General features: G+C 42.8%; 2 protein-coding genes and 1 long non-coding RNA gene across 8 annotated transcripts in view; all 3 read left to right on the forward strand.

Moving 5' to 3' along the window:
• The window catches only part of LOC117000632 (vesicle-associated membrane protein 2-like), a 54,876-nt gene extending 45,245 nt beyond the window's left edge, over positions 1–9,631 (forward strand). The window contains exon 5 of the mRNA XM_033068446.1: positions 709–9,631. Within this exon, the coding sequence (XP_032924337.1) occupies positions 709–725 (17 nt within the window). The 3' untranslated portion in view covers positions 726–9,631. The remainder of the gene's footprint in view (positions 1–708) is intronic.
• Positions 9,632–16,904: 7,273 nt separating this feature from the next.
• Positions 16,905–22,993, forward strand: LOC117001118. The gene is made up of 2 exons (XR_004418921.1): positions 16,905–20,395; positions 22,644–22,993. It is a non-coding gene; the product is annotated as an uncharacterized LOC117001118 (long non-coding RNA).
• Positions 22,994–23,636: 643 nt separating this feature from the next.
• The window catches only part of PER2 (period circadian regulator 2), a 47,002-nt gene continuing 43,024 nt past the window's right edge, over positions 23,637–27,614 (forward strand). For 5 of the 6 annotated variants that reach the window (XM_033068459.1, XM_033068462.1, XM_033068461.1 and 2 more), the window contains exon 1: positions 23,878–23,964. The gene's annotated coding sequence lies outside the window, so the exon portion shown is untranslated. Of the gene's footprint in view, positions 23,656–23,877; positions 23,965–27,614 lie in introns of those variants that run through there. The other variant, XM_033068458.1, reaches the window with a different exon arrangement.

The raw sequence follows: 27,614 nt of genomic DNA on the forward strand, positions 1-27,614 counted from the left end.
GACCATGGCTCACCATAGTGAGATCTAGCAGCAGATCAGTGAGATTCGAGTGTACCTGTTCAAATTATTTTTCCAGTCTTTTTGATTCTTCTCTGATAAGTGCCTAAAAATTGCAGCTTGGGGAAGGACCTTGTGAATTTAAATCAATGCTGTATTTATTTACAGTAGCTCTCAAGTGTGTGTTTAAATCCTATAGACATCAAGCATCCAAGTTCTGTTAGACAAAGCTTGCATGACTTTTCCAGTCTGTGATTGGAGTGGGAACAAGATCATGGCCTCCACGAGGGATGGCTATAGGTGCAGACAAACTGAGCCATTCCTCACAGCAGCAAGCTGCCATGGATGCTGAAATGTCCCAAGTGCCTGCTGGAGGAAGCAATACAGCACACGGCTTTGCAGGGGTTGCTGGGGCTGGGGACAGACATCACTGTCAGTCCTTGCCCTTTCTACCTTTTGAGCCACAGTCTCCCCTGCTCTCTATTCCAGTTTCCCCTCCAAATCCCTTTGGACACAGGAGGAGCATCCCCATGTCTGCTAGAAAGGAGCACTGTGTGCCAGGCATGTCATGCTCGTTCAGCTAAGATGTGCTAAAGATATTTGCAGTCCTCTGACATCACACGCTCCTGTAAGATAAAGCACAACAGTAACTCTGTAATAGCTCCTGGTTTTTGTCTTTTTAATTTTTTTTTCTTCTGCTTCATTTCCCAGTTTATTTCTCCACTTGAAAAAGCAAAGAAGGAAGACTTGGCACAACTTTGTTCATATCAACCGATGTGTTCCTTTGTTGAACTCCGCTTTTTAATTCCCGGTGTCTTGGGATTTTTGCTTGTAATAACCCATAAGCATTCAGTGTGGTGTATTTTGGAATTCTGTTGTTTCCACAAGAAACTGTACCAGCTAAATACTGCCAAGTAGTTCCATACACTGTCTAATCACTGTGTCTTAAAATGTGTACGCACTGACCTTCAGAAACTGTAGTATATAAAAAGCATCCTAAAACATCTCAGAATCAGAGAATGCAGCTGTGGGGAAACTCCTGTTCAAAGGGACACTGTCAGGTGGATGGGACCCAAATCTAAGGTTGCAGCAAACATTAGGACCAAATTCTCAATCTGAGCTCCTAAAGTTGGATGGCAAAATCCATTGTCAGATGTATCTGTTACTCCCATTGAAAAGAGTGGTACCTATAAGTATTCATGTAAGATATCATATTTCAATTTAGCCAACCAAACACAAATTTTTTTGAGATTAAGTGTAGAATCCAAGTCTAAAAACATTGTCCACAGGAAATGAATTAAGACTGGTTTATCCTCTTTTATGCATTTAATTTTTTCGCTATAGGAAAACACCTCAAGGTGTTCTGAATAACCAAGATGGTCTCAATATGAAAGCCAGAAAGAAAAAAATCTGGTATGACAGCCAAGAAGCATTGGCTGGCACAGGCCTGAAAAAGCCAAGGGAAATGCAGAAGTGGTAATACAAGCATCACAAATGACTCAGGTGCAGTCTCTTGCTGAAAACTCAAGGCACCATTTGTCAGGGACATCTCTTGAATGGCAATCCCCAATAATTAGGCCCTGACTTGAAGCCCATGAGCAGTGTTGGTGATGTGTGTGGCTGCCCAGCTCTGTTGGAGGAAGCTGCCTCTGCAGCAGTTTGCAGAAATGGTCCCCACTGCCAGGATGGTTCAAAAATCAGGAAGAAGGGAGGGGGAAGAGTGGGGAGAGGCTGAGAAAGGGAAAAGTGCCTAGCAAAGCTTTTCTGGAGAAGAGGAAGGAACAGAAACACTGTTCTAAGTAGTAGTGTTAGTAGGCTTTAAAAATATATTTTTTAATTTGTGCTCGTGGATAGTTCATAAACTATAGTGCCATCTTTGTAAAGTGCTCAGCTGAGATACCTATTACACTCAATTAATTTAAACTAGCATTTGATGTAATTAAAAGAAATTATATATTATGGCTTGAGAGAAAGTTCTTGTATGCTCTTGTGAATTTCTTATTTTTTTCTTTTTAAAACAGTGAATAGTTTAATCATCCTTAACCAAACTAAAAATGACTTAATCAAATTTTGTGCCAGGCAATTCAGAAAAGGCTCTTTTTAGGATAACTCCTTCAGATTTTCTAAAAAGAATTCATAGAATTAAAAAAATAATAATTTCATGGGTTGGGGTTTTTTGTCTGCAATTTAATTAGGGAATAGAAACAGTGATAATAGTAGCATAAATATTCCCACTGTAGAGTTTCTCTCTTGACATGATTTTAGGTTTAAAGAAATGGAGAGCCTGACCAGTTTGTTGTGAATCTCTATATAAATTGTGCTGAAGCAGAATTTTGCATAGAGAATAAGTAATGATCAATTGAAAGGTTCCAGTTGCATTTTTCCCTACAGATTCATCACTTTATAATCACGTGTACTGCTTCATATCATTAAGTAACAAGTGGCCCGTCTTAATGAAGAGGAATATTCAAAGTTACTGATGTGATACTCCCTGGTTTGCCCTGATCACTTCAGTCCTTCAGCTGAGTGAGAACACAAACAATTCTGAAATCCTCATGGGCTGGACAAAAATCAGCAGTGATGAAACACTGACTCCATGAGGTGACAGCTGAGGGCTGTGTATAAATGAGCTTTCGCTGGTAGAGGAATGAGCCATCCAACTTCAGGAGCCTTTTTAAACTGCTAAGATAACTGGATAGCTGATGTGAAGGAATTATCTGCTGAGAGTGAGACCCTGCCACCCACACCCCTGTTGAGCGTGGTGTCCTCACAGGGCTTCTCTGCTGACCAGACTCATGAGATGAGGATAGCTTTTGCTGGAGCTGGTGCAATCAGGAAGGTGAAATGCTGATACTGAGCCTTAATGCAGATGTTCCTTCTCCTCTGGAAGGCTGAACTGATACTCAGCTGATAGGACTGCAAATACACATTAAAGAGTTTGAATCCTCTAGCTACAAACACACAAAACCCCCAAGTGAAACTGCAGTGGAAGTGCCACAAGGATGCAAAGCTCAGATCCTCCCAGCTCATGTAGTTCAAGCAAGTTAATAATAAAATAATACCTTTTGGTGAGAGGGGAGAATAGAAACTACTCTTTATGGAATGTGGACCCATTCTCTCTCAAAACTGTAACTAATGGGAATGACTGCTAAATATAAGTGAGAATTTGCAAGGAAGAGTTAAGAAACCTGCCTTCTAGTGGGTTGTAGAATGTTTGTGAAGAGACTATTTCCTTCTGTGTGGCAAATTAATGTGTTTAACTTTCCAAAGTCGTTTGCCCACAGTGTGCCTGTGAATACTCAATGTTTGCTACTACTTGTGCTGTGATGGTTAGTTGTAATTGGTGAGATAAGCCAGATAACCTTTCTAATTCAGCCCAGAAAACATGAAAAAGTGTGTCTTTCCCTGGTGCACAGGCCCAGAGCTCAGCTGCTCTTGCAGAGGGTAAAACCTTCAGCAAGGAGAACATGGTAAAACAGGACTGTTCAGGGCCACAGATTGCACCGCAGCATCTCACATGAGCAGGCTGGTGCAGAGCACAATCTATACACACACAGCTGGAGATCTTACTTGTGTTGGGCCCAGGATTGATTGCTGTCCACTCGCTGCTTCTACATTTGAAATGTCCATGAAGTTCCACTTGCCTGCCTGTAAATTTTCCAGAAAAGGTGATGTCATTCTTGTTGGGTCACCACCGATGGGAATTTCAGCTCCTGCTCTGCCCCACTAACACTGCCTTGACCCTTCCCTTGGGCTGGTAGATCACAAAAGGGCTTCCCCTTAGTGACCCCCTGGCAAACCCTCAGAAGAGCCCAAGGCCATTGCTTTCTGACTGCCACCTTGAGCACCAAACTGCAGTCTCTTCTGGCTGGAAGGACTGCTTTGGATAGCTTTATCCAGAATTAGCCATTGCTTGAGATCTGCATATTCCATCCTTACAAGAAGCTCCTCCTCTGCTTTCTAGAGCACAGCTGTACATCCCAGAGGTTGTGCAGCAGGAGATGCTCTTTGCACACAGCACAGCTGAAAGGAAGGAGTTAACAGCTGGTCAGAGCCTGTTCCACGCCCTGCTTGGCTTCTCAGCGATCTTGTGCATGATCCCACATCAGTTTCTGAGCTTGAACAAGCGTTGCTTGCACCCACTACCAGCAGGTACTGAGGTCCTGCTTGGGCATTACACTTTCTCTCAAATTCAGCTCATACTGTAGTAACACAGATGTGGCTTTAAACCCAAAAACGGTGCTGCAAAGAACTTGGCAGGAAAACTTAGAGTGGAAGCCCTAACAAGGTACTTGACCTGATTTTCACTCAACAGCATTACATAACAGCACAGTCAATCCAACAGAGTCCAACCTAATCCAATACTATTAGAAGGAGGATGGGAGAATCTGATAAAGATTCTGAATGTAACCTAGGGTCTGTAAGACAAGGGGTGATTTAGAAATGTAGCCAGTTGGATTTCTAAAGCTGGCACCTTCATTCAGTTGGAACTTGCACGATGTTAGCCCTGAGAACAGTTCAGGCAAGTGAAATATTTGGCTTTTTTCTTTTAATATGGCAATCTGCAATAAGTGACTTAAACACTCAGTGATGGAAGAGCAGGACATTATTGGCTATGCAAGGAGTGAAATAGAACAGCCTCAATCTGTTGTGCTTTTGTCTGAGTAGCAAGACCTTTTAGAATTCTGCTAATTTCTGTCTATCGAATTCTACTGTTTCTGTCACTGTTCCTCTGACAGGGCTTCACCTAACTTAAATTTTGTGAGCACCTGGACTACTTCTTGTCTGAATACAATGGATTTTAGCTCTTAAGAGCAAGTTCTTGACATCATTATTACAGCATATCTGCAAAATGGTGATGTCTGCTTCTCAGGAGGGCATGGACCATGGGAGACTCACACTTCAGGAACTTTGAGAAGCTCAATCTCAACTTTTTTCAGAGAGAATTTTCTCTATTCTGTGGGAGATTATCAACACAGAGGGAATGTGCATGATGTATTATTTTTTTTTAAGAGAGCACCTTGATTGCATGTTAGTGGGAGACCTTCACAAATAATCTAAGGGAGCACTTGGGTAGAATCCAGGATTTACATCTCAACCCTGCTCTCCTGCCCTTTAAACAGGGAAGAGGGCTGAACCTGCAGCCATATAAGGCGCTGGGCTCTCTCCCAATGTACACAGTGAGTATTAGAGAAAGGCCTCAAAGCCTCTTTGATCTGGATTTGCATCCTGAACTTTAGACCTGTAACAGATCATAACCTTTGGGCCCTCTATCTCATCAGAAAACTGAGGCGTTCTTCCAGCCAGTTCTTCCTCACCTGATTTAGGTCTCTGTTGCTGGACAAGATACATTTGAGCCAGAGTAAGAACAAAGCACCCTCAAATTAGTTTCTTTAAAAGCAAAATTAAAAGGCTGGATAAACTAGTTTGAAATAAGTGAATTGTAGAGAAATTGTTGGCTGAAGGTTTCTCAAATGGTAACATTATTGTCAGGAGGGATTCTATATTGGGCTGTATGAAACAACCAAACCAGAACCTCACATCAGATTCTCTTTCTCCATCTGGTATACTTCAGAAATATTTCAGGAAAGGATTTTGTTTTCCTTTTTAGGTAATTTCCCTTCCTCAGTTGATTAATGTCTCAATTGATGTGCTCAGTAGTTTTTCTTCTCCATTGAGAACTGTAAGACTCTCTGCCTTTAAACCCGTGCTTAAAAAGAGATCTGAGCCACCCAAGGAGTTTACCTTTCTTCCTGGTGCACTGACATTTAAAAGCTACATCTTAGAATAAAGCAGAAAATCTGGGGCAGTCTGGTTACATGCAGTTTTGGTGGAGTAAACACTTGATTATTCAACAATGAGTCACTCCTGCAGTAACCTTATTCTGTCATGAGTGTATCACATCTGCTAACTCTCCAAAGCAAAAACCAGAACCTTCACAGCTTTCAAACATGAATGCAGCCTCATGGTTTGCATGTAACACTCTATTCAACAAAAGAAGACAGGTACTAGGAGTTTAAAAGGGCCAAGTACTTGTTCTCAACGAGAATATATCCTAGAGAACAACAAAGACAATTATGAAGAAAACCTTCTCCATTCTTTAGCTCCTCTCACAGTGTCTGGCTTATCCATTGTTCTTCAAGTCCTTCTCTGTTCTCTTAGAAAGCTGCTGTGGTTTTGGAGTGTAGTGTATTTTGAACACAGAATATTGGGGCTGTTCTGCACTCTGGGTTGACTTCTTGCCTTCTGCCACACTGTCAGTGTTGCCCTGAGCCAGAGCTCAGGTGGGCCTTGGCTGAAGCAGAACCTCCTCCCCGTAACGCCCAGCTCTCCTCAAACCTCCACTCTCTCCTGGCCCTTCATTTGGTTCAAAATCATGTCATACAAAAGAAGGCTAAGCAACACCATTTTTGCTACACTGCCTTAAATTGTAACACTGGAATTTTAATTTAATTTATTTAACAGTTCTTGTAACAGTAATTTCATTAATTTTGTTGGAAAAGGAGGAAACAGCAAATAAGGATATTGTAGTAATCACAATGTCGTAAACTGGGAAATGGTCCAAGTGAAATACTGCTAACATTCAGTAAACTCCTTTTTATAAGTGGCTCTACCTAAGAGTCCCCTTTCTATATTAAAATTAAGCAGTGCTTGTCTATTAAATTCAAATACTTAAAATGAACTATGACAGATGGTAGGGTTTTTTCTGGACAATGCAGGAGATCTATGCAGGCAGGATGGTGCAGACAGCACCATTTGGGGTACTCTAGCCCATGACCTGGGGCTGCTGGCAGCTGCAGCAGTGGTCAAGAGCTTCAGTCACATCAGAATTTCAGAGCACCTGGGGCAGAAAAGATCCAGCCTGAACATCCACTCTGTCCTAGAGCAGTTTAGGCTCAGTAAGGGAATCTTTGTGGCACAGCGTGATCATTTTGGTTACTCTTGGTCCACTCTGGTACCTGTGCTTGTCCACCTGTAAATGGTCTAAGGTGAGGATTAAAAAATCCCTTTGTTGAATCCATTATATTCCTGTCATATACATGTGAACACATGGTGGTGGTCTGAGCTTTTTGTGAGAAGTTTAAAATAATTAAATCAGTTTCTCCCCCTAATACATTGCAAGTTTGTTTAAAGTAAAACTAAATAATGGCAGCTGCAATTATCTTGTTTGTAAAGATGAAGGATTGAGATAGTGCATATAATGCACCTACAATTTCATAGACACACAATGCATAATTTTTTTCAGAAGTTTAGCTATTAATATTTATAGTATTGATCTGAAAGCATGCTAAAATCTCTTTATTAATGAAAATAGTCTTGGTTGGAACCAAAAATTCAGTAATCAGTGTGACTACCATGCCACTAGCAAGCTACTAAATAATGCAAGTTCAGCCTTTCATGAAACCCAAAGGGAAGAAATATTCTGATTAAAAGTAGAAATGTATGGTAAAGACGATGAGTATAAAGTTTAACCATTACGTATTTACATATTACTTAAGCAATTGGCAGCTATAAAAATAGTCAAATTATTAGTTTCCAAATCTTAACAATAGATTAAAGAAATTTTTTCCCATTAGAAAAGCTAACTTCAATCTATGTTCCACCTACTTTTTCCCCAGACAATAAAATGCCAATATTGCTATGACACACTCACAGGTCTGCACAATAAAATGTTACAGATAGCCCACTACTTGTCATGAAAAACATAATTATTTTTGTAAATGAAACATCCTCCCTCCCCCAACCACAAATATGGTAAAATATTGCTCACATTAGTTTTGTCACCATCACTGAAAGATTAGAAATTAGCAACTCCTACTCAAGAGCGGGACTTAAAAACATGCTTTGTCTGTTGCAAAAATACATTCTGAGGGGGAAGCACTAACTGTCTAGAGGTTAAAGTTTTATTTGACAACTCCTATTCTTTTTCCCTTCCCCTTTCCAAAGGAAGTGCTTATACATGTACATAGGCATTTGCCATTTGGGTGAGATGTTTTCCTTCCAAGTGTGAAAGAGATGAAACAGCCACTATCTACTGTGAGCAACCTTTAGTTTGTTTTGCAGCATAAACAATATACGAACTCTTATTATAAACTTGTTATGCTCATTGCAGGAAATGAGTTCACAGTCAGCTAATTAGTATTTTCTTTAATGACTTATGCTTGAGTCTTAACACAGAAGAGCAGCCTCTGGAGGCGTTTGTGTAATCAATTCAGCACTGTAGCATCTCACCCTCGCCAGCCTGGAGTGAGCAGCAAGGCAAGCCCTGGTCTGGAAGTGACTTCAACATGTGCCTAAGCATACAGGGAATTTCTGTTTTCTGTTTAACATAACAAAAACCCCCTCATTTGTCCTTGCTAGATCCAGGCCTGGCATGGGATCTGTGCCGTGTTCTAATTCAGAAGAGGAAAAGCCTTTCCTTTGAATGATAAAAAATCAGGGAGAAAAGGACGGCTGGGGTTGTGTGATGTCCTGCTCGAAGCAGGTCTGCCTTTGAGGTTGGAGCAGGTTGCATGGATCTTGTCTGGGTGAGGCTTAAAAACCTCCAAGGCCCATGGCTCCACAACAAATTCTGTAATTGGATGTATTCAGTGCCCTACCAAGGCTGATAAAAGTGCAGGAAACACCTTTGTAAGTGCATGTGGTTCATGGTTTTGCCTTTTTGTTCTGTTGTGCACTGATCTGATTAGAATAAAATTCAGACCTAGTGGAACTAAGTGCAACCCCCCATTTTTTCAAAGAACTTCCACCGACATCAAGAAATTTTCTTTTTCTTGTTCCCAATGGACTAAGGCAGATGTGCTCATGCTGAGGACATCAGTGCCTTCTCTCCCCTGTGTGTGTGTGTGAAGCCTGCTTCTCTGACACTGAAACTGGAATAGGCATAGAATCAGATTCAGGACATCTGCTGAAGTCTTGTTCTGTATTGTCTGAGGTCATTGACAAAAATCTTGAGTGGCTACTAAGTTACTAGACTGGCACCAAAGAAAGAAGAGGATTTACTGAGATTACTCTTTCTCCTCACAAGTACCCTTGGCAATGCCACACCTGTTTCAAATGCTGATGGAATGGCAGTGCAAATAAAAACCTTTCTTCTACCTCTTTCCTTGTAGTTCTTCAAGCTTTACTTCCTGTAATGGGAATAATCAGAAATAAGTTTTCAGTTGCCCTTTTAAAAGCTCAAACTCCAGACCAAATCTCTAATTGCATTCTTTTAAAGGCCACACAGTAGTGTTGAGCTCCGTAGTAAAACACTCAGAAAGGACCTGAAAGTCTGTGCTGGAAACAGCATCTCTCACCTCATAGACTCAGCTGTACTGAGCAAGGAGCTGTGATTTGTGCCTCTACAGAAAACAATCCATTTGCACCTTATTGGAACTATCTGGAGAGGAAAAGATAATGTTGTGGAGACCAGGACATTTCTTAAAGTGCTTTACCTGGAGGTCAGTGGAATTTCATTTATAAATGATAAAATGCATGTATTTTGAAGCTGAAGTAGTGATGACTGACAAAGTTTAATATTACTGTACTTTTCTGTGAACAGTGATTTTTTTGAAGTGGTGAACATATTTTCCAAGAATATCGTAGACATTTGTAACATGTATGTTTGTGCCAATAAATCTGGTTTTAAGAAGTTTGAGTTTGTATCATTCTGTTCCCAATACACACAGTTTAGCGACAGTTAAACAGCTTCAGTGTTCATTTGCCCTCTCTTTTAAGTACTAGCGAATTCTAGAAATGAAGATTTTCTACTTCATACTGAGTTTTCACATGTTCAGCCTAACAGAAAATTAAAAAAAGCACTTCTGTTGTATAAACGGTAATGAACCCTGCACAAAAATATACAAACATTAACAAATGGTGAATAGGAGCAGATGAGAAAATGTATTTAGTGCATTTGACCAGCTTCTTGATTTTCTTACTGGTTAACATGTGTTTTCCTTTTAATAGGACACAGTGAACTTGGGGAACTCAATGCTATGAAATACTGTTAGTTCACCAATTTGGTGTATGTTGGGCAGATTTTAGATGAAGAAAGAAGGATTTCCATCAAGAGGAATACAGACTCTCTTGCAGGGTCCTCTCCTGCCTTAACTTGAAGCAGCTGTGTGATGGATTAATGGGGCATGGCAACTGTTGCCATGGTTATTCCTAATGAGCAATTAAGCCCTTTGAAGGGACAAGGGTTGGAAGCTGCTTTTCTCCCCTTCCTAGCACCTACACCTAAATTTTAAATTGCATAAGCATCACAGTAACTCTCAGGTAGCTCCACACATTCAATGCATTAGGGCATTATTCAACAACTTCTCTAATTTTGTTGCAAACGATCTCAGAACACATAAAAGGAATATTATTGTCTCTCCACACCCTAAACCCAGGTAATGTCAAGATGTCTTTTAAAATGAAGGTTCTTTATTAGCAAAACTATAGATTTGTCCTTGGTAACCCTGTGCACCTGGCAACCAATAGGGGACACTTTTGAGTCTAAAAGGAGACAAAGCAATCACTGATTTCATATCTTGCACATTGTCCTCTGTGTGAAATGGATAATGATAAGGATGAAGTGAGAAAGTGAATTATGTTGACTGGTGCATGCGAACTTGATAGTGAAGAACACAGGAAACTGATCAAAGCCAAAGTGAGGCTTATTAAGGGAGCACAATGGGCTGATGCTCTACTAGCACTCACAGCAGGGTTGAGTAATTAGCTCAGTTTTATTGAAAAAAAATACCAATTCCTGACTTTTGATCTTACACAGAATTTTCCAGCAAATGATAAAACCGAGTGAAAATGAAGTTATGTTTAAAATAATGGAGATGTTTAGATGGATATGGAAGAATTAGTAAGATTATATGAAAAATCTATCTTTCATTCTGGTCACATAGATTTGCATAATTCATGGCAGTTCAGGGAACAGAAAGAACTGCTTCCTAAGGATTATTGTTATTATTAATTTTTATGTGGGGTGACAAGCTCTTGGGACATGCACATGCTTTGGAAAGTCAATATAAGACAGTTCAAAGACAAAACAATCCTTGAAGTGATCACCTGTACACTTGGCTTTGTAAGGTAAGTGAATGATCGAGTGCTTGTAAGTGTTCCTGACAGTTTTAATTTTTTTTTTAAATGTCCCATACAACTAAAGATGGTCAAAACTGCAACCTGAGAAGAAAAGTTGGTAAACTGCTCAAGTTCCATATGAAAGAGAGCAAGGCAGTGGTAAGTACTGTAGAGCCAAGGCAGCTTTTTTTGCTTTCCTAGGAGTTTCTAACAGGAGTTCTGTTCTAGGGGAACGTAACCTTGTAGTACTGCCTGTGGTTGGACAGCTATCATCATCAAAAGCTCTTACCACGCCATGTTAACCATAAACAGTACATTTTACTGGGGGAATTTCCTGGCACTGAGTTATTATGCTTTTAAGGCAGTTTTTAGAACGATTCTGCAGAAATGACATCCTTGTCTCCTCCCTTATCATCTGAACAGTGTAATTAGAACTTAACAGCTGTTGGCTGACTGCTTTATAAAGGCAAGTAAAGCCTGGTGTTTCCGCATCCTGTTGGCCATAATGCAGATTTACGCTGTAGAATCTAAGCAGGGAGATTGGTAATTCGACTTCTAGTACTTACCTAGTACTTACTTCTAGTACTTACAGGTTGTTCTCCATGCTAGAAAATGTACAATACATCAAGTTATTTACACCTTCTTTGGCTTAGCCTACAAAACACCTGCTCCACAGTCCAGTTACAGCAGGAGCTGGAAAGGCTCCCCAACACCATCCAGTGCATTAATGTGACATAATCTGTACTAATCCATATAGACAGTGCACTGAAAAAGCTGCCTAGATCAGGAGTATTGCCAGCACCATGCAGCCCAGCACCGAGCCAGGTTTTGTTAGACTTCTAATGACGCAAGAAAGGTACAGAAGAGAGAAAACCAAAAATTCTTACTAGTCTGGGTCAAACAGCCAGGGAGACAAGGAGGAATTCGTTTTCTCAGATCAGACTGTTCAGTGAGTCAGTTCAATTTTGATTAGGATGCAGAAAGGAGGTATCTGAAACTGTCATGCCCAAGGAACACTAGGGTTAATAGTGATTGAGGATCTGGGAATGTAAACCAGTAATTACAATGCACACATTGCCCTGGCAAAGAATACTTTAATCTCTTTTTAATGTCTCACTCTGAAGACACCTACAAGTTCCAGTGACAAAGTTCAATCATTTTATCACCAGGAACTGTCTGGATTACTTTTGCGATCTTTTTACCTGCTTATCAGTCATCATTTCATAACCCCACACACTTTTGGCATGCTTCAGTCCTCTAGAAAGCTCGATCTGAACTTCATTTCTGAGCTGACTCAAAACCTCTTTTTATTGTTCTGCTTACAATCTGGGCATAATGTATAGTTCTTACTCTTTCGTTTGATGTTTTTCTTCAGTTTGACTGCCCATGTCATCCTTAGGCATCCTGACAGTCCATCCATGCACACTTGTCAGTTCCATCTCTTCTGACCATTGCAGCTCTCAGTTCTCTGCTCCAAGTAAAGGTTTGCCAAATGCTGTATGTGGTAGCACAAATGTTTTGGTGTCTGTATTGAAAAAACCTGAACTATCTTACTACCATACTAGAATTTCTCCCAACTGCCTTAACCCTCCAGCCCCCATGGCAGTCATCCTAATCATCCTGTTACACCTGCTGGGTTTTTTAATTGCTTTTTCTTACCTCTATAGTTCAGGACCAACAAAATTATCATTATTGAATCAATAGTAAGCAATATCCTCAACAATTAATTTGATCCAAATTCTCCTGCCTCGATCACCAACACAAATCCTACTGTTACATCCAAGTGCCCAGCCAGATGGCAGCCAGATGACCTGAGACACTGCCTATCAATCACCTAACAGTTTCACTTCAGTCTTTTGTTTTACTCAAAAGTCTCACAGTTTGTGTGACTTTTTCTCTCCCCAGAGGTTTTTTATACCAAAAGTAAAACTTCCATACTGCACTCACCAGCTGAGGCATTTCTTGACTACTCAGGCATCTCTGTTCTCTTTGAATGCCTGTTGAAAATACTATTATTATGGGATGCCTAGGGTGGGCAGCTAGATGGAAAAAAAACCAATCTTTGTTAAGGAGAAAAGGCATCTTCGGATAGCTGTAGGCACAAGTATTCTCAAGGCCTGTCTTTATCACAGACAAAGAGCCAGCCCACATCTTCTGCAGCTGAGCCCAGAATTTGAAACTGGATGGAGTGAGAAAGACAAGCTTCACTCTATAAGCAGTGGTGCTGTGCCTGTTATGGGCTTCCCTTGCCTGTATGTAGATTTATCAGCTCTCATCTAGGATATTGAAGTATCTTCTGATGGCATTAACACAAGGTATCCGTGTGTCTGGAGTTGATTAAAATGGCCTTTGGGTAGATCATTAATACACAGTTAAGTGTAGTCTGAACACTTCAGCCTTGTACAACACATCATGGTGTGAGCCTGGAAAAGAGAGGAAGCAAAAGGCACATAAGCATTAAAGAGGACCCTTCAGCAAATAATCTCTCTGCTCCTCTTTGGCCCAGACACAAGGAAGGAGTCAAAATTCAATCCAGTCAAACTAGCAGCTTCTACTCCTGATTGTTTTCTCTTTGCAGTCCTCAGCACAACCTCTGGGAGCTTTCTGTAGAGATTTGCAGAACCACCTCAGCCCCTCAAAATACACTGACAAGGGTGGGCACATCACTATATATCTGCAATGCCAGGAAGAAGATTGTCTTTTAAACTTTCTTTTTCCACAGATAAATAAGTAAATGTTTTAAAAGAAATGCTTATTTTAAAATGTTGATTTTAAAATAAAACGGAATTTTTTTTCTTTTGGAAAAATCCCAAAGAACAAAAAGCCCCATGTTTTTTGGTTTCAGCTGTCCAGCAGTGCAGCCACCTGCCTGCTGCAGCTCCCTGCAGTGACTCTGCTGGTGTCAGGAGGCACCCAGAGAGCAGAGCCATGACCACCCCATGGTGCCCAGCCTGGGAATGTCAAACAGGGGCAGTCGGTGCAGGTAGCACTGCACTGTGCCAGCAGGGGCACTGTCAGTCACCACTCACTGCTCTAGTGAATTTATTTCACAAATGACGCCAACATAGGCTAAGAGGGCCAGACACAAACTCAAATGCAAAATAAATTTAGTCACAATTTGTCTATATGCGATTAAACTGCATTGTCCACCCCTTGGGTTAGCCATTCTGCTGTAACTGGCATTAATTTCAATAGTTTTTCTAGTTTTTCAGAACTCTTTTTCATCTCTTGTACATCAGTTTCTTTACCGAGGCTTCAAATTTCTCAAGTGTTTTGAAACATAATTGCCTTTTTCTTTGTGGGCTTTTCATTGTCTCATTCTTCCTCTCTGCTTCATCCCACCTGTTCTCTGTTTCATGGTGCTGAAAGAAATATTGTTCTCCCTCTTGTCTACAATAGTTATTACTCCTCAATTATGTTCATTAACTCTTAAATTCCCTACTTTCCCTACGTAAAAAAAGTAATCAGATTATTTGTGTCTAGCTACAAAAGCTGCACACTTTGCATAAGCCATCTTTGCATTATGCTGATGCTTCCAGGCCTGCTTCCTACACATCGACATTCTCTGTTTTGGCACTGCTCAAGTTGACTGATCATGTTGTCTTGTTTGTTGTTAATAGAATCTTTCAATTCTTGTTTAAAAACAAGCATAAAATATAAATGCACCTTGGTCTTCAAATGAAAGGCTGTGAGTTTCTTGTGTGTTTTCGGCCAGTCCTGTGCTCTTGCAAGCATCAGAAACCTCTGCATCAACAGGAGAAATACCTGTTGATCTCCAAAGTCACAAGCCAATGTGAAGCATGTTGCCTGCAGCTGTACAAAGGCTCCCTGTGTCATGTGCTGCATGGGAATGACCTCAGCAGCTGAATGGAGCTACTGAACCAGTTATGGATGCAATTTGACAGTCACAGAACAAACATGACTCATTTAAGAACATTCCCTACCTTCCTTTTTAATAACTGGTTTCTCCAAAGTCAGAAAAGTAGAACTGAAGGGAGAACAAAGAGTTCCTCAGCAAGCTCTGCACAGTGTTCTCACACACCCCTCCTGCACTGCAGGAGCACGTTTGAAACAAGAGCTCCAAAGCAATTCCATCTTCTCTGGTGCTGTCCCAGCTCTCACAGTGTAATCACCTTCAGCAGCAGATATGGACATGCCAATACTAACAACAGCAATACCATTACTAATAATTACTAATTAATTACAATTACCATACTAGGCCTTCTCCTATTGTTTCACTTTGATTGTGGTGGACTGATACTGCAGGATTGCCATGGCATCCCCAATTGGAAACAATGGAATGTATTCACTTCAGTGGCAGTGGCTGTGCTTGGATGGGCTCAGCGCAATTTTAAAGCACATTTTGTTAATAGTCTCCCTATACAATTCATTGTACTGTAATGCAGTGTGTGGCTGGGAAAATCTTTATTCCAATAGATTTGGCTTCTGTAACTAACATTTGACATTAACTCAGTGTGAATTGCAAGATTGTCCATCTTACGATTTGAGGTGTGGTGTAAGGGCCTCATGATGTGAGAAGTGCTACGTTTCTGGTCTTGGACATTGATTTGCATTTCTGAGGGCCCTGCATCCAAGTTCTAATGATTAAGTTTGTAGTGAGGTTATAGCTTATAGATAGGGAAGTGATGTGCTTTAATTGCATTTTAGAACTTGAGGAAATCTTTTCTTAGTAGTTAGTGTATGACAAGAAAAGTTGACTCTTTGGTTATTAGGTTACGGTGAAATCTAATATCTGTAGTTTTAAAAACATTCCCTTTTTGGTTTGCTTTCTGAAGTGCTTTAAAGAGTAGGACAGCATCCTCTCTGACTAGGCCAAAAGGCAGCTAAAGTAGATTAGCCCAGTCTTTAAATACAAGCTTTTAAGTTTAGTCAAAACATCTGTTGCTTTTAACCCTCCTCTTAAAGTGAGTTAGGTAAGCCTTGGTAGGGAATGGCAGATAGGACTATAGGGAAACCAGCATGGTGAATGTGTAGAGTCTTTTTGCAGATGAAAATTCTCCTCTTTCTAGCACTCCCAGGAGTGGGAGACACATAAGGAAACACTTCAGCAAACTTTAAGGCACCAGGAGTTAGGGGGGCAGCAGCTGCAAGGACTGCAGTGGAGCCCAGCCTGCCCACACTGCTCTGTGCTCTCCAGCTGGAGCAAGGCTCAGTGATTCAGGGTTCCTTGGTTCCTTGGGTGGGCTTTCCACCCACTGAGCTCTTTGCCTCTCCAGGCAGTGCCACCACATAAAGCTGGCTTGAATATGCATTCACCTGCCTGCCACTACAATGCAGATGTATTATAAGGCTGCCCCAAGTCTTCCTTGCACTGTTCACTTCAAAAACGACCAAGAATTCTATCACTGCATGAGAGCAGTCTCTCAACTAAGCACTGCTTTCTTTAGTGTTAAATGAAGGCAGCAAAAGCTACCAGTATTGTTACCAACAACAGCTGGTTGGTAATGCACAACAGGAGAGCAGGGCTGGGGAAACAAAATGATAATTGTAAATTAGCCATAGCAATAAAAGGAATGAAAGGTGGCTGGATGCTCACTTAGCTCTCTATCCAGACCAAACTCAAAGAAACCATGAGCCCTTATGGAAGGTGTATCTCACAGCTCAGCTTTTTTGGCAAGGTAAGATTTCATTAATCTTTCTGTTTTGTCCTAGCTAGTCCATTTTTTCTCAAATATAGTTCCTTTGCTTTCCTGAAGCACAGCCTTTCCTCTAAGGAAGAACAATTAGTTAATATTACTTAGGATTATTAATTTCTGCTTTCTTTTTATGTCCTTTAACCATTCTCCTTTAAAAAATGTAAGAGTTTACTTTGTTTTGTGATTTTCTTTTTATTCACTGGCTTGAACTACGAGTTTAATTTTTTTTTATTGTGAAGCTTCACAACAGAAGCATTGAATTCCAGAGTTCTTCTATTGCTAACGAAGTATGATGTGTTACAAGTGGATAGGATATGTCTCATCATGGTAATGAGTACTATATTTTAGTGGGTTTCTGTGTAAATAAGGCTCATGCGATAATTTTCATTTTGTTTGCTTGTTTACCTCTCCCCATTCACATGGTAATTTTAAATTTATTGGCTCCTGACAGACAGGAAGAAATCCCAAGGATATCCCAGCCACATAATTTTCAAGAAATTTTACACTTAGGGAAACAAGGTAGTTGAGGATTTTCTCCCTAGAGCTGCACTTAGTAAAGGACTGTAGTTAAGCTCATACCAATTAAATACCAGATAATCCACAAAGATGGGAAAGATTTCTGCCCTCTTTGGTTTAGTTACTCTCTTGAGCAAATTGCCAAAGCTGTTTATATCACAGAGATTTATCTGAACACACTTTGCATCAATCCTTCACCCCCATGTTCTATGTTTCAATGACAGTGTACAAAGCGAGCTGACCTTTCTCTTTTCCTTTTAATTGATTAGAATTAAACCAAAAAGAATTTCTAATTGTTTATCAGAAGCTTCTACTTATTGATGCCATGTGTAAAACTTTGTTTACTGAAGTCTCTCGAATTGACTTTGTACAAGGGACTTCTGCAATGCCTGATTATTAAAATCCCTGCTTTGTTTTCAGTAGTGTGGCCAGGTACATCAGGTTTTCTTCCTGAAGCAAACTCAGCCAGACACTAAACACCCTCTCCTGAAAAGAAACTCAAGCTTCCGCTGGCCTCAGTAGCAGCAACAAGCAGTTCAAAACACCTCAAGTGTGAACTGAAGCCGGAAAATTAATTGACACAGAGGAGTAATGGGAAACTCAATCTGAAAATGAAGTGTTCTTAATTAAGAGACACTCTCCAGAATTATACAGAAAGACACTCTTTCCCATTTAAAATTTAGCTCTTCCTTCCTCACCAAGTACAAATCACCGGTCTATAATTAGCACTGTTGGTGGAAGGAATGGCTGAGTGTCTGGCTGGAGTTTGGCCTGTGACTGTGACAGGGAGGGCAGCCGGTGTGCTGGAACAGATTCTAGCTCGTTTGCCACTTACCATCCAGTTTCTTACAAATGTTTCTGTTATAATCTCTTAATGTTATCATATTAGTTAAAAATGAAAAAAACAGTCAGGAAGAAGGGCTCGATTCCCAGTAGCTGAGAACAGTAGCATGACTCCCTTGCACGGTGATTTCAGTTTACCTGTGAATGAGTCCAGCTCCAATCCCATGCCAAGACCTAATCCAACATTTTATGTAATGATTGTTTAATGAAAATTGCATAAATGCTCACTGGTGGGGAAGCCAGTACCCAGATGTTGTCTCTCTACCCTTACTCTGTTTTTAAAAGAAGGTATGTCTTTCACTCTGTAAGAGAGTGACAGAGAGTGTCTGTATGAGAGTAACATTTCACTCTGCAGCAGTGAGCCCAAAAGCAGATTATAAATGCGATGGAGGGCAGTAAACTGACACTGGTCAGCAAATGCAGAGTTTGAATTAACAAAAAGAATGTGCATTAGGAGCCAGTGGGGAGGTAAGGGTTGGAATGCACAGTGGTACAGGTCCAGCAGCATGTCATAGGCCTGGATGCTCAGGTATCTGCTTGAGGAATTTGGGTGTCTCAAGAGCACCTGCTAAATATGGGTACATTTAATCCAGAAAGGAGTGCACCTCAGGTATCAAAAGCTATGGAAATACTTTCTGCTGTCTCATTGCCTTTCAAAGAGCTTTCCAATGCCCTGTCTGCCATACCTGGATGTGGGGATGTACTTTCTCACCAAGGAATCAGATTCAGCAGCCTACAGGCTGGGTCACTGAGGGGCCAAGAAAGTAGAGGTATGGGAAAAAGAACAGTTAACACCACATAGCCATGAGTACTCAGTGGCAGTGGTGCCAGCCCCTTGATGAAAGTGAAATGTTAGATCAGCTCAGAATCGCTGGGGAAGCTGTCTTTTACATGAATGTCTGGATGGTTTTGAATGGTGAAGCCCAACCTGATGTAATCACTTTCTTTGAGGGAACAGGAGGATGTATAAGTCCAACACAGTAGGCAGGAATGAGGATGCTCTTTCCTGCTTGCCAGCTCTTATTAGCTCTCTTATGCTAATCTAATGACATGCAAATTTCGTTTTAAGTGCCTAACTCTGTAATTTGATGTTCCTCTTGGTCTTGGATCCTTGCTCCAGCTCAAAATATGTTCTTTGATCCTGTTTTGGTTTGGCTTTTGTGCTCCCACAGCTGTGATGTAATCCAACCAAAAACTTCTTTCACGGGATATTTTCAGTCAAATTGGTTTCCTAACCTGACTAACAGTACAGTTGCATAACCACTGATCTTTAACTCAGAGGAGGTGGTGCAACTGTTTCTTTTGGTGAATGTGTAAGGTCTTTGATCACCTTAGGTAGACCATGAAATCACAAACTATCACTCTCCGAGTTATGCAGGAAGCTTTAAACCCCTTTTCAGCACTGTGAATTCAATTTCAAGCTCTGTTCATTCACTCTCTGAGGCTGACTGCAGAAAACAAGTTGCTAATACACACTAAACAGCAGGATCTCAGACCTGGGGTCCTCTGAGTTGTTTGCTTCTAAAATTATGCCCATGGGCTTGGGGATAAGCACTTGGAGGTACAGTGGGGAGATACAACCCTTCCATTTGTATCCTTCTATAATAGCAATTCAGGGCTCCTTCAAGTGTCACTTTTCAAGATATTTGGAACATAAAATTAGACTGCATTTGCCAACAGAAACTGAATTTAACAGGAACAGTTAGAAAACAGTAAGAATAGGGACAGAATGAAAAACTACATTCCCCAGAAGTTGTTAGCAAAGTATTTTCTGTCTGGCAACAAGCAGATACTTGTGCAAAGGACTTTTGAACTGCAGCACATTTCAGGAAATTGCTGCTTGAGTTGAAGTTCTTTATAGTGTTTTTTTACATTCCTTTGCACTTTAATCAAAGTATTTTCAAAACTGTATGATATTGCTGTCTATTTGTTACAGTTTGTTACTACACTCTCCAATGCTTTTAGAAAAACCTGTCCATATATTTACTGGTAATGAGGAAAGTGGGTTTTTTCCTTTCCTCCTCCTTTGTCTGTAGAGAGTAAGAGTGACGACTTTTGCTCATTAGCAAAAAAAGCCTTTCCGGATCTTTGCAAGAACGAATGACTGTCAGCGTCACTGTAAACGGTGAGTAATTAGACCTAGGAAATGAAGAATTAGACGTGGGCTCCAGCTGTAAAGTATTGATTTTTTTTTTTTTTTTTTTTTAATAATATACAGTTACATCAATGCTGTGGAGTATCTTGGAACAGGCAACTTCTACAAGTGGATAGTGAAGCACAGTTATTCAAAAAGAGGAACTTTATTTCCTCAGCAAATCCAAGTAAGCAGTCCTCTGGTAGTTTTTCAGGTGGTCTCAAATTATGATTTTTCTATATTGAAAGACTTGATTTTTTTTTTCCTCTTTAAAAATGTAGATACTGTCAATACATTGCTGCTTATCAGAACTGACTGAATTGCTTCAGTTAAGCAAAAATTCTACTTTTTATATATGCTGGGAAAAGGTTTGGCATTTGCGTGTGTGGCTAAAAATCTCCTGATCTAAGTGTGAGAAGCAGCGGGATCCCATTAAAAAGCCCCACACAGAGCAGCATTTTCGTGCGAGGCCGCACGAGGGAGCCGGGCAGCGTCGGAAGCTGTGCCCCAGCTCACCGGGGCTCAGCAGGCTTGGGGCAGTGCCAGTGATGCCTTAAGTTTTAGCTTTCATATTTTCCAGATTCTGAACTGTGTTAGTGTGTAACTCTGAGCTTCATATAAAGTGTTAGCAAGCTCTCCTCACAAAACAATCCTTTTCCAGCCCCAGAACCAAGGACATCACTGCAGCTTCAGCCCCAAAAAGTGCAAACAGCAGGGAATTGAGGAGAGAATCTGGGAGGGTGGGACTGCAGAAACTGGAGCTGGAATTCGACAGTTAACTCCAATATGGAAATGGATCAAAACTTATAAAAGTGTGAGAACTCCTGACCTGGGGTCCATCTTGGGTGGAGCCATGGCCAGGCTCTTGTACTGCCCAAGGTGAATCCTTTGAAGGCCTTTTTAATAAATCGCTGCTTTATTCCTTTAACTCTGTCCAGCCTCTTTAGGCATCCCCAGTGTGGGACCTGGTGTCTGAAGCACACACAGAAAGGGCTTGCTGAATATAGGAATGATTTGCTCTCACCATGCTCCAAGAGTTACAACTGAACACACACAAAATAAATAAAGTTGGGGAAAAAAAACTGTGACCATTTTAATGCTTTTCTTACAATCTCTGTGTTCTTTAGAACCAGTTGTGTGTGCATATACGTATTTTACTCCTGCTGCTATAAACACTCTTATGTTATAGCTGCTTACCAGGCAGTGTGACCTTAAAAACAAACATGTAGAACCCGTAAAATTTTGCAACAACTATATTTTGCTTTGTTCCTTAGTAGATGAGCCATTGAGTCAATAGCAATATTTACTCCTTTAGAAAGCCCCATGTCCGCTCTCTTATTATTTCAAATTGGAGGTGTCTGAGATAATTTGTATCTATACACATGGTTTGTCTTGTGCCAATTTTCTGGAAGCTGCAGAATTTGGACTGAACTTCTCCAGGGTGCATAATCACGTTTTGAGTAACATAGCTTACCCTGATTTTTGGTACATTAAATACAAAGCTGCAATTACTAAAAGGAGGTATGAATAAAACTTAAAAACTATTCCCATAAGCTTGACTGAAACAACTGATTATAGCCCTTTAAAATAAGCAGAGCTCAAGCAACGCCTCTGGTAGCTACCAGAGTGGGAAAGGTACTGACTATTTGTGGTGGCAGTGGTAACTCTTCTGCCAGGACTGGCATGCCCTGCTGCAGTGGGGAATGTGTGTCCTGGAAACTCATTTAGCTCTAACACAGCGCCATGGTTTGCCATTCTTCTCATGTTTGTAAAGTGATGGGGTGGGGGATAGTGTGGATCTCAAGGTTTTGCTTTGGTTGAAGTGCCTTAGTTTGAGTCTTGTGGTAAGAGACCACAGCCCTTAGCACACAGCCAGGGATGGATAATTTTGGCACATAACACAAAAGACAACATCCCATGGAAACCAAGAATATTATTCTACATCCCTTACAAAAAGATGATGAAATTTGGAATGTGAAGGCCTACTAATGACAAGTTGACCAAACTACACAAAGACTAATTAGGATTATTGTTAAAATTAGACTCCTCAGAGGAGCACAGACTAAGAATGGTATCCTGGTAAGCTGACTTGTGCATTACAACAAATCCAGTTGCAGAATCTGGTCCTAATGCTTCCGCCGCCCACCCCCTCTCCTCTCCAGCAGTTAAGTACTCCACAGTCCTTTACTCAGAGGCTGTTTCTGTAACAGTCAGAGCATAAATATCTGTGTACCTAATGGACTTATCCTTAACACCACAGTGGGGGGGAGGGGGGGGAAGAAGTGGCATTAACCTCATTTTGCAGATAAACAGTGGAAACCCTGATGGCTCTGTCCTGTGTTTCATCCTATGGAGCAACTGTCTGTATTCAGTGAGTGCAAAATGCTGACAGCCTGAACATGACATTAGCACATTCTCTGCTCCTTCTTTGCAAGGCCATGTACCACAGTGGAGACAGAGGAAGTTCCAAATGTGGATAAAGAAACACTGATTTCTCATCGCCGTGTTGCTCTGCTTAGCCTTGGAAGATGTGGAGACTGGAGCAGAGGTGCCTAGCAATGGGTTATTGGGTTATCTCACTGCACTGCAGCAACGCAGAGCTCGGGCTCTCTCACCAGCGTGGGAGGGATGGTGCAGGGACTGAGCAAAAACCTGTGTGACCAAGGTACAAGAGTTTATTGAATTCTTTGTTACTCTACGATGGAAAACGCCAATGGTCTCTAAATGTTTTGCTTCAACAAAAGGCAGAAATATTCTTTTAATAAATATGAAAATCTTCTCTAAACAGTTGGAATGGAAAGCAATTGTATGCTAACGTGTTACCGTATACAGAACAGTATACACGTTTAAGAGCTCGGAAAATCTTAGTTTAATCATTGTTATAGTAATTCAGACTGATGCTGCCGGTCGGTGCTGGAGAAAACTGAAGCCCTGCGCTCTCGTGCGCTGCCCTTTGCTTTGTGACCCGGCGCCTCCTGAACAATACGCTGGGGCAGTTTCGAAACTTTAGGGCGTGCACCCAGCGCGGGCGGCAGCACCAGGAAACGGGATATGGACGCTGGTACCTTATGTAAGCGAACCGAGCGGCGGCAGGGTGACCGCCGGGAGCTGCGGTGCCGGCAGCGCGGACCCGGGCGCTGTCCGGGAGCGGGGCTCTCCCGCCGCCCTCACGGCCTCAGGGCGGCCCGAGCTCCGCTGAGGGCACGGCCAGGCCCGGCGCGCGCCCCCGCCGCCAACGGTCTCGGCCCGCGCGCGCGCACCACACGTCACGCGCGGCTCCGAGCGGGCGGAGCCGCTCTCCCTGCGGGCGTCACGTGACCCTGCCCCCCCTCCATCCATCCTCCCCGGCCCTGCGGTCCCGTAGCGGTGGTGGCGGCGGGCGGGAGGCGCGGACGGCGGCGAACGGGGCTACCACGGCTTCGGCGGGAGGCGGCGCGGGGGCTGGCGGTGAGTGCGGCCCGGTGGCGGCGGTGCCGGGGAAAAGAGGGGCGGGCCAGCGGCGGGGCAGGCTCGGGAGGCGGCTGTGGCGGTCGGTGGAAACATGGTGCCACACGTGAGGCTTATGTAAAGTGAGCGGCGGCCCGCGCGGCCAATGGGAGCGGCGCGCGCCCCGCCCCCGCCCGCGCGTCCCGCTGGCGTCACGCGCCTGCGGCCAATGGGGGCGCGGGCGGGGCGGGCGCGCGGCGGCCGGTCACGTTTCTGCCCGTATGAAGCCCGAGCCTGGACGCGCCGGGCCGGCGGGACGCGCTGTGCGCGGTGAGTGGGGACCGGCTGGGCGCGCTCCCCGCGGCCGCAAGGGGCTGGGGGGCCCGTGGGGGGCGGCGGGAGAAGGCGGCTCGGCGGCCGCCACGGGGGGCACAGGGTCTCTCCCTCCTCCGCGCGCCGGGCCGAGGTTACGTAACCCTCGCGCCGGGGCTCTCCCGTTGCCGGGACGATGGGCGCGCGTGTCGCTCCTGTGCCGCGGAATCCGGCCCGCTGCGGGGTCCGTCCCGCTGCTGCCCTCGGCCCACCGGGGAGGGGGCGCGTGGGGCTCCCTCTGAACGGCGGCTGTGACACGCCCCCCCGCTGCCTGTGGAACCGCAGCCGGGGAAGCGGCGGCCGGCTGTGAGTCGCTCCCCGGGGCGGAGTGCGGGGCTGAGCGCGCCACGGCTCCAGCCCGCCTTGGACCGGGAGAGCGTCCGGGAGTGGGGGCACAGACACACCCACCCCCAGTGGGGCTGGGACGGGAGCTGCGCTCTCCGCGGGGCGGTCGCTCTGGGGCGCGGAGGGGGCGGCGCTGGCCCCGGCCCGGAGCGGATGCGGCAGGCACCGGTGGCAGCGGGGCCGGACCGGACCCGGTCCCCCGGCGGGGCTCCGCTCTGGCGTCCCTGCTGGCCGCGGGCTGCGGCCACGTCTGTGTGCCGGGGCAGCGGCGGGGTGCGGAGCGGGGCAGCCGGCGCTGAGCACGCGTGTCCCGGGGCGCTGAGCGGTCCCGCGGGGACCGAGCGGGGTCCCACCGGCCGGGCGGGATGCTCCGCGGGAGGAACTGTGTGGCAGTGAGTAACAATCTCAGTGTCGCGGAGATGCGTGAGCTACAGGTAGAATAGGCAACAGGTGCGGTCCGCTTGTTTTTTGTGTTGCCTGTAGTTGAAAGGACAGTCTGTTCCTTGAGACGGTGTGGTTGTGCTGTTCGCATTAGGTGCGTACTATTACATGCGTGATTACAAAACGCTTTATGTAAGTGGTTTCATGCAAATAGATGAGCAGCGTGGTAACAATCAAGATGATGCTTTACATTTCGCTTTTTGTAATAGGGTAGGATAAGGGACAGCATTTCTCTGTATGCCATAGGAGCTTAGAAAGGCCTTCCAGGAGGTTGGTATCAGGCCTCAGGTGCTAGGGAAGCTACAGTGCTTTGTAAGTGGATTTCAGTGAAAAAGTAACTTGGCTGAGACAGTGCCTTGATTCTGATTGGCGAAACAGAACCATTAAGTATGGAAAACACCTCTGAGATCCTCAAGTCAGACTGTTTCATCCTTATGTCAAATCTAAATCTACCCTCTTGGAGTTTCAAACCATTGCCTCTCATCCTGTTACTGCATGCTCTGACAAGAAATCTTTCTCCCGAGCTCACATCTTTCTTTTCCAAGTGCAAGACTCTGAGATGTATTTCTTGGAGATTGAATAGCTATCATGACTAAAGGGAAAGAAGTGGAAATTCTCTAATGGTTGTAGCAGTAAGAATATCTCTCAAGTCAAAAGTAGAGTAAAAACCTGATTAGTGTGGTGAGAAACCCTTCCAAGTTGCCAGTATTGTTTCAGCCACAATTGATTGATGTTGAGGGAGAGTGCCCACATTGTTGCACTGTCACATCAAGTTCCTTCTAGCTTATGCTTGTACATGTTTGCATGCTTTTGTGATGTTTCTGTTTTTCCTTTGTCTCTGAAACTTGCATTATTTCTGCAAGTGAGGAAGTTTCACTGGAGGACTGGATTGTCCTAGCTCCATGCAAAGCTAGATGTTAATCTTGTGATGACAACATTGTCTTGAGGTGTGGAGTCCTGATTCTGGATTGTGGAGGTTGCTTACCTCACTAATAGCATATAGAGGAAAAGAGATGGCCTTTGACCTGGTGTAGAAGAAAAAAGTAATAGCCATCATATTTTGGTGAGGTTTGGGCCATTTCAAATGTGTATTTCAAGGCAGAAGAAAGATATTTTAGTTGGGTGTCATAAATGTCAAACGTTGCAATGAGGGAGTGTGGTTTGGCTTGATGCAGTTCAGAAGGCCAAGGCATGAAAAGCAAATTTTTGGCTTTTGTGCACATCTTCAGATTTGGCAAGGTTTTTTTGGTTTCATTTATTCAAAGGCTGCATGATTTTGCTGGAATTTTTGTTTATTTTTCCATTGGTGGGACTTGTTATAGACCTCCTATATTTGTTTTAGCAAACAAATTCTGTCAGTGAAAATCTGTCATTTTCATTTTTACAATTTAATGTTATTCATTTTGGATAACAGAGAGGTGTTAAAGAGGCAGCATATTCTTCACATAATACCTTCTCCACTTTTTCTTCCTCCAGTCATAAGATTATATATGTGACAACACAGTTTACTTGATAAACTTACTTGAGTCTCTCCCTGAACAATACACTCTTACAGTAATGAGCTTCTTTAGTAAACTGAAATGTTGATAGAGTTTAGTCTCAAAGTATGAGAATAGAGTGAAGTGGGGAACGTGATTGGCAGTAGAGTTCTGGATGTTTCTTCTACTTCAGACGTTTATTATGACCAGGAAGTGTTTGGCTTAGATACAGACTGTTAAACAGTTTTCTTTTTCCTAGGCTCTTGCCACACCCTTATTTCTCTAACATCTTTAGAATATTAGAACGTGCAGGAAATCTTTTTTCATCCCTTAAAGAATAAGGAAATGAACTAGTTACCATGGGCTGAGGTATATTTGTTGTAGTTTAAAAGCAAGAAGATTACCAGTAGCCAGTAGAACAAGTAAATTATCACTAGTCTAGATCAGCTGTAGTGTTTTCCATGGGGTTGCTATGGTTGGCCTATGTTAAAAGGGACGTCATGTTCTTAGCAAGGCCTTGTGCAATAGCTGGCATGAGTGTCCTGTAGACACTATATTATACTCATAACATTACCACATCATAATTACTAGGTAATCAGGTGTTTCTGCAAAGGAATTTTTGTCTCCGGTTTTGATTGCATGGTCCAGAATTCCTCTATAAGGATGGTGAATTATTGAGATTTTTAACTGGATTGTCTTACTGCATTCTTACATTCCACACTCAGTTATAATCCTTGTAGTGCAGGTTTTAAACTGCTTAAATATTCGTTATACTAACTTAGCTTGTCAAGCACTGAACATCAAAGGAGTCAATTAATACCTGTATTATTCTTTGTGATATTGTTGTATTATTAAAAAGGGCTTTTACTTGTTCTTTTGATTATGGATGAAGTTGGATGCAGGAAGTGTTGGTCTTGAAAGTAATGCTGCTGCTATTTTGTGTCCTGTGTAAAAAGTGTCTGTCTACTTTCTTGCTGTAACTGCTGCTTTAAACTTAACCCTTGCTGTGGGGTCAGACTGGAACATTATTGGTTAGCAAAGGCTTTTTTTAAGTAGAACTGACTTTTAAAAAGTAGAACCAAAGCTACATTGCCTTTGCTTGTAGAACTCTGCCATCTGACACTTAGACCTTTGTTTGTGAGGGGATGAGGGTGTTTCTTTTTTAGACTACGTTCTGTGAAGTATGTTTAAAGGACATGGGAAAGGAGAAGGTAGCAGTCAAAACCACGCTTCAGAGGGTGACAGTTTTGCTATGCGTTGCTGGGATTTCTTGTGGCCCGAGGCTACCTTTGTGAAATAGCATGGCAGAGAAGACCAGAATGAAGGAGGGTCGGGTGGTTTGAG

Source organism: Catharus ustulatus, chromosome 10 (assembly GCF_009819885.2).
Source record: "Catharus ustulatus isolate bCatUst1 chromosome 10, bCatUst1.pri.v2, whole genome shotgun sequence".
Taxonomy (NCBI): Eukaryota; Metazoa; Chordata; class Aves; order Passeriformes; family Turdidae; genus Catharus; species Catharus ustulatus.